The 10,802-nt window shown below is 41.2% G+C and overlaps 1 protein-coding gene across 1 annotated transcript in view; it reads right to left on the bottom strand.

Moving 5' to 3' along the window:
- Positions 1 to 412: 412 nt before the first annotated feature.
- The window catches only part of ACTR2 (actin related protein 2), a 37,861-nt gene continuing 27,471 nt past the window's right edge, over positions 413 to 10,802 (bottom strand). The window contains exons 8-9 of the mRNA XM_070798887.1: positions 5,424 to 5,556; positions 413 to 2,080 (exon numbers count right to left, since the gene is read on the bottom strand). Coding sequence (XP_070654988.1) covers positions 1,910 to 2,080; positions 5,424 to 5,556 — 304 coding nt within the window. The 3' untranslated portion in view covers positions 413 to 1,909. The remainder of the gene's footprint in view (positions 2,081 to 5,423; positions 5,557 to 10,802) is intronic.

Genomic DNA, 10,802 nt, shown 5'->3' with positions numbered 1-10,802 from the left:
TAGGAAAATTTAAAAATGTAATTAAAAAATTACACTCTCTATATATTAATATTTTAATGGTCATGTTTGATAGCAAAATTACAAAATTAAAACCAAATTCTACATTCAAGGGACAAATGTCTTCACTGTTTTATTTAAGAGTCTATTCCCTTCTTTGTTGTTTTCTATCTCCATATTTTAAAATGATGATCAAAGGTCAGGAGTCAATCCATTTACCTGAAATAAACAACTGGTAGATACTAGTTCTGCATTGATGTCCTTTAACAACTCAGTATTCAAAAGTCTAGGGGGACTGGTAAGTACATAATTTAGGAACATTTTAGAATTTCAGCGTAACTCTGACACCCACATCCCTAAAATCTTACAGACATTATTCACAGGCTTATTCACGTGTACTGAAGCATGTCCAGCATGCAGGCAAACTTCTTTTATTTGTTCAAATTGAGGTAAAAGAGACAAAAAAATACATAATATTAACAGAAGTGATACAATCTCTTATAACTTTATTTTTCAATTTAGAAGGAATTCAAGTCTGGGTACTATTTGATATTTTTTTTCAGATACCAAGCAATACCGACAAGATTCATAAATATGATTTTCTGACAGGAAAGTCTGCAAACATTTACAAAATACCAACTTTTCTTTCAAGCCTAAGATGGCTAAGATTTAGTAGTTATGATTAGTTTTTTCAGTACAAGTACATATTTAAATCTTGATTTTTGGGGGGCCAACATTTTAAATAGTCATATTTTACTCCACTTTCAGGTTTTAAATCAAAACATACCAACAACAAAAGAAAATTAGTGAAAATTACCCAACTGGCAGAAAGTCCCATATTTCAATGTTATTTTTAACCCAATAATTATAACCTACTGCCAGTAATTATTTATATGTATCTACTTGTTTTTATTAAATAAGCACTGGTCGGTTATATAAAAGAATTTTTCAAGAATGGTACTTGGCACTGGGTTACTTTAATGCTTCTGGTATAAATAGAAGCACTTAGAAAAAATACCAGCTCTTAAGCACTTTTTGTCTGAAATTTGAATTTCCAAAAGCATTTTTTCAATGTTACTTTTCCACTGATAGATTCTAGGGAGTCTAATCCCAGCTGACATGGTTAATTTTAAAAAACAAATGAAAAATCCCCAAACCACATAATAATGGGACACTACACCTGCTTTTTACATCATATGGAAACAGTTCCAGGCAGACCAAAAGTAGAAGAAAACCTGCCAAATCAAAGTATTGTAAATAAAGTTCATCTCCCGTACCCTAGAGCAGAAAAGCTCAAAAATCAAAAAATGAATATCAAAAGACTACCCCTGTCCTCCACGCAAAAACCCACCCTAACAGTTTAGTTCTGAGCCTACCATTTCCCTAAAATGTTAACACCAGAAGCTTTAAGGTACTTAAAGCTGCAGCAGTAACTGTAGAAAGCACCACACTACAGAGGAAACTCCACAAAGGGCTCAGCAGCCGCCCACCCAGTCCTGACCACCCCCACCCCAGTAATATGTAAATGCTGTTAGGTTTTTCTTATGCTAATAAAGGCATACCACCTAGTGTGCTAAAGACTAAAACTAGCAGCATTAGAGCAGTAAAGTGAAAATAGGAAGCCTACAGGAATGATCTAAATGCCTACTTAGAAGAAACAAAGCAGCAGACAGGACCCTTGCCCTCTCCCTGTGTTCACAGGGAAGTGGTAGAATTAAACAGTCAGATTTACCCACATTAACACAAACTTAACACAACTTCCGCAAGACACCAGAATAAAACCTGACCTTTCCAGTCAAGGGGCACAGACAGACAGGCCTCTTCCAGGTCCTGGAGTTGAATGAGTTCAAAGACTGGCAGTAATGGAAAAAAAGAAAGCACGTTAGGGCGTGATGGGAACCAGCTTCACAGTTTATCGAACCGTCACCCCGAGTTTCTCCAGCACACGAACACCCTTTTCTTGGTATTCCTGTCGGGTCATCCAGAAGTTGTCTTTGTCCTTCATGATGTCCGCTAGAACTGCACCTCCCAGGAAAACCATGTGCTTCCTGCGGGGCGGGTCTTCAATGCGGATCTTGAATTTCTACAGGAGAAAGAGGAGATAGTAAAATGTCACACGTGCATGGTGTTTTCTGTCTTATGAAAATGACTTTTTCTTAAATTCTCACAAAGCTCCTGTGATGTATACATGTGAAGGAGAGAGAGACCTTGTGTAACTTGCCCCACTCACAGGAGATCGCAAATCCAACCCAGTGTGTTTAGAACGCTCCCTACTTACACCTGTGGCCCCAGTGTTAACTGCACCCCGTGTCACTCTCAAAAGCATCTTGATATGAACAATGAATTCCACGGTCACCCTACTAAAAGCCCAAGTACCGGAGTCCTGGCTGTGTCAGGTGTTTCACTGATGGGCAAGTCATCCAGCCAGCTATCAAGTGAAGAGTTGGGATAAGAGGACTTTTACTTCCTTCAAGGTCTTATGCTCTTATGATCGTAGTCCCAGGCAACAAAGATTTAAGTTCTTATAAGCAAAGCTCACTTTCTATTGTTTCAAATTCAAACGAATATTTGAATAAACAAGGCCAAATATGGTCAAGATAAATTATGAGGATGTTGGAAAAAATGAACACAGTAAACAAAATTAAAGACTAGCAGGAAAAGCTTTACACTCTGTAGCCATCAAGGAGAGACCTCCTTCTGTATGGTAAGTCAACACATGCAAGAGAAACCTTAAAATGAAGTAGCAGTTTTATTTACAAAGTCACAAATCGTGCAAAAAGACTCAAAATAGCTGTCATCTTAACTGTCTTTATGTCACGTACATGAACTGTAGGATCTGTCATAATATATGACATAGAAAAAACCTGTTTACTGATTAATTCTGAGGCTAACCTACTGTTCTAACTGTTCTAGTTACTTTTTCACTCTTAGGCAGGGGTCTGCAAACTTTTTCTACAGGGATCAGAGGATAAATACCTGAAGCTCTGTGGGGTCTACTTTGGCAATAGCTAAATGCAGCCAGAGACAGTGTGTGACAACAGATAACATATTAGGTGACAAAGGAGTCCGCTTGGCCATGTTCCCAAAAACTCCATTTATCAAACAGCCAGGTCTGGCCTGGGCTGTGCTCTGGCCACCCTGCTCCTGGGGAAACCTGGCTGACCCTTGAGGACACCACTGCCTCTGCAGCTGTTGCAACGGGCTGCTGTTTCTCACTACTGCCATTCCAGAGACCCTCAGAAACTCGCCCTTCTGGACCATTCCAGCCACCACTCTCTGGGCCCATGGTGTCTACAGAGCCTCATGCGGAGGAATTCTCCTCAGACCTGCTCGGTGGCGCGTGGGCGCACTCTCTCCACCATGCCCTGACACCATCCTCAGTGACCCTGTCCTTCTCTGCCTTGCTCGGCAGAATGCCATTTCAGGTGATCAACTCTCTGCTCTGCCCCTGCCCTCAAGTAACTGAGCGTGGGGTGAGAAAAACTCAACATCCATTTTAAGCTTTACCTCAACTGAGCCCCTCAGAGATGCTCAGCAACCCCATGACATTTCTCTTCTCTCTTCCACTCTCTAAGACACCACTTCACACCTCCTCATTTATTTTACAAACATCCATCAGCTCCTCCCTCCTCTGAGAGCCTCCTAACCCATCCTGCGGTCACCTTTCTTTCTCCCTTTCCTCAAGCATGTACTCACCACATCAGACTTAATGATCCTTTAAACAAATCAGATACTACTTTCTCTGCTCAAGTTCCTCCCAAGACTCTATCTCATTCTATCTCAATAGAAGGAAAGCCAAAATCTTTACCATGGCTGAACAAGACTTGCGTCCTGACTACCTTCCTCTTTTTTTGGTTGTACCATGTGGCATGTGGGATTAGTTCCCCCACCAGGGATCGAACCCATACCCCCTGCGGTGGAAGTGTGGAGTCTTAACTCCACACCACGGAAGTCTCCTGACTGCCTTTCTGTGTTCACCTCCTAGTCCCCTCCCTTGCTTACTCTGCTCCAGCCACTCCTACACACTCCCCATAACTCAGGACTGTTACTGCCTGGAAGATTCTTCCCCCCAGAGTCAGGCTCCTCGTTCCCTTCAGCCTTTGTTCAAAAGTTATCTCATTGGGCTCCTTCTCTGATCACTCTACCTGAAGGAGCACACCATCTCCCCTAATCACTACCACTTTCGAGCCCCTAACCTGACTTTTCCTCATAGTGCTTAGTACTAACCAAAGTATTATTCATAGACTAAAAGTAGAGATTTTGTTTTGTTCACCACTGTTTTGCCCAGACAAGTGTTTGGCACATAGAAGGAGTTCAAGTAGTATTTGCTGAATAATCATCTAAGACTGATTTTAAATTATATGTATAACTCAATAACATCAGACAGACGAGTGAAGTACTTCAACAACATGCCTCCTTTAAGTCTTTTAATCGGTTTAATGTATGAGTCCATACAGAATTTAATTTCAATAAATTGAGTCACAAATGAAAGATGTATTGTAGACAGACACTTTACCATCTGAGGCATCAGGGAAGTCCTAATATAGTGTCTCCAATATATAAAGCCCTCTGTATGATGTAATCTCATTATCTAAAACAACTGACCAAAGTTGGTGAGATGAACCTCAGAGGTTTTTTTTAAACAAAATTAAAATGTTTTATTTTAAACTGCTTTTCTTTTTTTAAATATACATTTATTTATTTTAATTGGAGGCTAATTACTTTACAATATTGTAGTGGTTTTGCCTTACATTGACATGAATCCACCACAGGTGTACATGTGAACCTCAGAGATTAACTTAGAATTAGATGACTCCTAGCTGAGCACGTAGTATGTACAGATAGTGTACTTCACACATTCCAGGGTTTGTAGAGAAAAATCAATGTCAAATAACCATCAACTGTTACACCCTGGTTTAAAAACTTCTTTCCACTCTATGTATCAACAACTATCTAAAGTCTGTTTTAAGAGCTATGATTGTTGACACGGATGCAAAAGAACTGGAGACTATCTGATTGGGGAGATAAAAGACATACGCAAGAAACAGCCAGAAAATAATTTTAAATCAGAAATACGAAACAGTCTAAGAGTAGCACTGAATGTTGATGACGTAGTAAAAAAAAAAAAAACAACCCAACAGCCTTCCTCCACAGTACTGCAGGTTCTTCAGGCTACTGGTTACAGATGAACCGACAGGTGTCACTGGACCCGGCTGCCTCAGCTCACTGAGTAGAAAGGCCAGCTGGCACTAGGACGCTGGGACAAAGCTCATCTTGAACCACTTCTACTCTTCAAGGCTGCACTGGGCTGCAGTAGACGTTTGTTTAGAAGACTTCTTGCTCCCTCTGGTGGTTGTCAAGATTCACAAGCTATTTTACAGGGTTTTAACAGTATGCTAACAGTTGGAGTATTGACTGATACTTACAGAAAGTTTTTCCACATCACCCTTCAATACTCGTTCTAAGTAAAGCTGTTTAAGCTCTCGTTCCAACCGGGATGGCAGACCAGGGTACATAGTAGACCCTCCAGAAAGCACAATGTGCTTATAGAACTCAGATCTAGGAAGACACAACAGGTATTCGTTAGGGGTTTCAGATTAGGAAAACAGTATTTCAAGAGTTGCTTTTATTTACATTAGCCTCAGGTTGCTGGGAGAATTAAATAAAATTCAACATGTAAACTGCAGGGCTTAATGCTTGCTATTACTACTATAAACAGATAACAAACTCTTTATATAGAAAATATCTATTACCATTTTGATGACAATACTCCTAAAGCACATAACACATTTTCTTGCAAATGTAATTAAGTCTTTCAATAACGACTGGTTCACATAACAAAGGAGCGGTATTTGGGCTGGGCTGTAATAGTGCTTCCACGGAGCCACTTAGATGTGGTTGTTTACTAAAATAAACTATATTCCACCATGACTCCACTTCTAGCTTTTGAATTTTTCCATTTGCCTTTTGTAGTTTTCCCTTTTGTTCCTCTGCTCTGAGGCCGCTGGCTATTCTTTTTGGTTAGATTGATGTGCTTGCTTCTAATAGCAGCCCTGTCTTTCTTCCTTAAATATGCTGTTGGTCATGATACCAGATAATCAAATCTAAAATAAGTGCAGATGGAGTAAAAGTATTAACAGTATAATCTAAGTGAGGGTCGGAGGAGCTTTTTTAGTAAAACTCAGGAGCTAAGTTGTATCCATTTTGGCTTCACTCAAACTCACTTCCCGGTTTTACTTCCTTTCAGGTTCTCAAGAGCTCAGGCTATTGTAATTCTAGCTTCTAGGAGAAGGCAATGGCACCCCACTCCAGTACTCCTGCCTGGAAAATCCCATGGACAGAGGAGCCTGGTAGGCTGCAGTCCATGGGGTCGCTGAGGGTCAGACATGACTGAGCGACTTCACTTTCACTTTTCACTTTCATGCATTGGAGAAGGAAATGGCAACCCACTCCAGTGTTCTTGCCTGGAGAATCCCAGGGACTGGGGAGCCTGGTGGGCTGCCGTCTATGGGGTCACACAGAGTCAGCCACGACTGAAGTGACTTAGCAGCAGCAGCAGCAGCAGTTTTGTATTGTATTTAATTGCAGATGCATGCATGAATGTAACATAAACTAAGCAGCTGAAGTACAGCTACATGTGGTATATGCCCGTGAGCATCTACATGTATGCTTTCAATACACTGAACATGCAGAACAAAATCTGAGTGCTGCAACTTTCCGAGGCTAGCAACGTGGAAAGGGTACCAAACCTGACTCCAGTGCTTTAGCATCACCAAAACTTCAATCACCACCAACAGGTATGCACCTTTATATATAATCTTGCTATTAGTGATCATTACATCAAGGGACAAAAGCATCCACCCAATCCCCACTATGAGAACTTATCATAATTACGAAGTCTAGATTAGACTTCTGATCATCTTCCATTAGATTTATAGCTTGTTCTAAGCCAATTGCTATTTTTACTAATTACCATTATTGTCCTGTTCCCCACCCTCCCACAAAAACTTGGCAGTTATTTCATTAGGGTTAAATAAAGAAGTAAGCAAACACTTGCTTAGTAAAATGTTTCTGAGTGAATTTCTCAACTTGGGTGAAGAGGAGAGCTTTCTGTGACTCAAACTCAAGCTGCAATAAAAGATTATAAATCTTCTTATACAACTAAATAAAACCAAAATTTTATGTGGCCAGAAACACCAGAAGAGACAAATGAAAAACTACAAAATATCTGCAAATGGACCACAGAGCTCAAATAAAATGAACTTCTTTAAAAATTGAGAGGAAAAAAAAATTACAAAAATCTTACAGATAACAGGCAAAAGCCACAAACAGATTAATTCACCAAGAAAAGATATAAAAATGGTCCATCGGGCTTTCCAGTTGGCTCCAGTGGTAAAGAACCTGCCTGCCAATGCCGGAGACGTAAAAGACTTGGGTTCAATCCCTATGTTAGGAAGACCCCCGGAGGCGGCCATGGTAACCCACTCCAGTATTTGTGCCTGGAGAATCCCCATGGACAGAGGAGCCAGAGGGGCTCCAGTCCAATGGGTTGCAAAGAGTTGGACACAACTGAAGCAACTTAGCATACAACACACAGAAAACTATATGCAACTTCAATCTTAAGAGAAATGCAAGTTAAAATTACATTGAGATATCATTTCTCATTCATTAGACTGACATGCAAGTAAAATGTTGACAAACTCTGTGAACAGCTGTAGTGTCCTCAGACATGACTGTAGGAAAGAGAAGGGAATTAAGCAATAACAAAACCACACACGCATTCGCCTTTTGACCCAACTATTCCCCGCTCAGGCATTTTTTCAGGACATATATCCCAACAATACAAAGATACAGTGTGCACAAGGTTATTAATTGCAGCATTATCTGTCAGCATAAATAATGGACCCTACCTAGATAACCAGGATTCACTGAAGAAGCCATTATATGTACACACTGGAAAAAAGAACAATAACAACATACAGGAAGTGGTATAAGATTGTTTAAGATATATTAAGAGAAAAAAACAAAGTTCAAAAGAGTATTCACAAGATGCTACCTCTTGTGTAAGAAAATAAGAAATAGAGGGAGTAGCACTAAGGTGAAAGACAACGGGTGGGGAGAGTAACACTTCTGAGTGTCCTTTCTTTGTTTAGTTTTAACAGCCTTTTCAGAAACCAAAATTAAAGATGAACTGGGAATATCCTGTGCCACAAAACAGAATGAAATAGAACACGCTTAGAAGAGATGAGGGTGCAAAGAAGAGCACCTGGAGAAGGAAACAACAACCCACTCCAATGTTCTTGCCTGGAGAATCCCACCAACACAGGAGCCCGGTTATAGTCCATGGAGTCCCAGTGAGTCTGACATGGCTTAGGAACTAAACGACAAAGCACACAGAAGCCTGCTGCAGGGGCTCTCACAGGCCAAACCAGGAACAATTCAGCACCAAAATGAAATAAGGCAGGGATAAGAACTATAATCCACTGAATAAAATTGCAAGTCCATACTGAAAATTAACAAAAACAAGGGAGAAGGCAAGGCAGTTCCTTATGCTAGAATGCCAACTAATAAATAGAGAAGGAATGACAGAATCAGAAAAATCATCTTTCTGCAACCATCACAATAAAAATGGATTTAGGCAAAAACCATCAATTGATGATAAAAGGGGTGGAAGTCAGAAACTGATGAAGAATAGGAGATTTACACAGTCTCAAAAGTATTTTCGGGCTTCTCTGGTGGCTCAGACGGTAAAGAATCTGCCTGCAATGCAGGAGACTCAGGTGCATTCATTGGGTTGGGAAGATCGAGAAAAGGATGGCTACCCATTCCAGTATTCTTGCCTAGAGAATTCCATGGACAGAGGAGCCTGGCGGGCTACAGTCCATGGGGTTGCAGAGAGTTGGACACTACTGAAAATACTTTCCCACAAATTACTTATAAATCAGGAAAAAAAAAAATACAACCTATACAATGGAGAGGACGCTCAGAGGGCTCAAACCTTGTGCACACAGGACCCGGGGACCTCACAGAGACTGAGACAGAACTGTGTTTGAGCATCTCCTGTGGAGGTACGGGTCAGCTGTGGTCTGCCGCAGGAACAGGGGCTCTGGGTGTGGATATGGCATAAGTCCTCTTGGAGGAGGTCGCCATTAACCCCACCATAAAGCTGCCAGAACTTACGTTAAGACTGGGAAATAGACTCTTGGAGGGTTCAACAGAATCTTGTGCACCAGGACCCAGGAGAAAGGAACAGTGACCCCGAAGGAGACTTGCCTATGGGTGTCCAGGAGTCTCAGGCGAAGGTGTGGGTTGGTGGTGGCCTGCTGCAGGCTTGGGGGCTCGGACTGTAGCAGTACATGCATGAGATCTTTTGAGGGAGGCCAGCATTATCTTCATTGCCTCCACCATAGTTTGGCCCAGGTAAATAGCAGGGAGGGAACACAGCTCCACCCATCAACAGGAAATTGGATTAAAGATTTACTGAGCATGGCCCCGCCCATCAGAACAAGACGCAGTATCCCCCTCAGTCAGTCTATCCCATCAGGAAGCTTTCATAAGCCTCTTATCCTTTTCCATCAGAGGGCAGACAAACTGAAAACCACAATCACAGAAAACTAACCAATCTAATCACACGGAGCACAGCCTTGTCTAACTCAATGAAACTGTGAGCCACGCCGTGTAGGGCCACCCAAGACAGATGGGTCATGGTGGAAGGTTCTGACAAAATGTGGTCCACTGGAGAAGGAAATGGCAAACCACTCCAGTATTCCTGCCTTGAGAACCCCATGAACAGTATGAAAAGGCAAAAAGATAGGACACTGAAAGATGAACTCCCCAGGTTGGTAGGTGCCCAATATGCTACTGGAGATCAGTGGAGAAATAACTCCAGAAAGAATGAAGGGATGGAGACAAAGCAAAAACAATACCCAGTTGTGGATGTGACTGGTGATGGAAGCAAGTTCCAATGCTGTAAAGAGCAATATTGCATAGGAACCTGGAATGTTAGGTCCATGAATCAAGAGAAACTGGAAGTGATCAAACAGGAGATGGCAAGAGTGCACGTCAACATTTTAGGAATCAGCAAACTAAAATGGACTGGAATGGGTGCATTTAACTCAGATGACCATTATATCTACTACTGTGGGCAAGAATCCCATAGGAGAAATGGCATACCCATCATAGTCAACAAGAGTTTGAAATGCAGTACTTGGATGCAGTCTCAAAAACGACAGAAGGATCGCTTCATTTCCAAGGCAAACCAGTCAATATCATGGTAATCCTAGTCTATGCCCCGACCAGTAATGCTGAAGAAGTTGAATAGTTCTATGAAGACCTACAAGACCTTCTAGAATTAACACCCAAAATAGATGTCCTTTTCATTATAGGGGACTGGAATGCAAAAGTAGGAAGTCAAGAAACACCTGGAGTAAAAGGCAAATTTGAACTTGGAGTACAGAATGAAGCAGGGCAAAGGCTAAGAGAGTTCTGCCAAGAGAATGCACTGGTTGTAGCAAACACCCTCTTCCAACAACACAAGAGAAGACTCTACACATGGACATCACCAGATGGTCAATACAGAAATCAGACTGATTATATTCTTTGCAGCCAAAGATGGATAAGCTCTATATAGTCAGCAAAAACAAGACTAGGAGCTGACTGTGGCTCAGATCATGAACTCCTTACTACCAAATTCAGACTTAAATTGAAGAAAGTAGGGAAAACCAATAGACCATTCAGGTATGACCTAAATCAAATCCCTAATGATTATACAGTGGAAGTAAGAAATAGATTTAAGGGACTAGATC

The sequence above is a fragment of the Bos indicus genome, chromosome 11, assembly GCF_029378745.1.
Source record: "Bos indicus isolate NIAB-ARS_2022 breed Sahiwal x Tharparkar chromosome 11, NIAB-ARS_B.indTharparkar_mat_pri_1.0, whole genome shotgun sequence".
NCBI classification, from domain to species: Eukaryota; Metazoa; Chordata; class Mammalia; order Artiodactyla; family Bovidae; genus Bos; species Bos indicus.
Note: the sequence above shows the minus strand (reverse complement) of the source record. Positions and strands in the feature narration are given on the sequence as shown.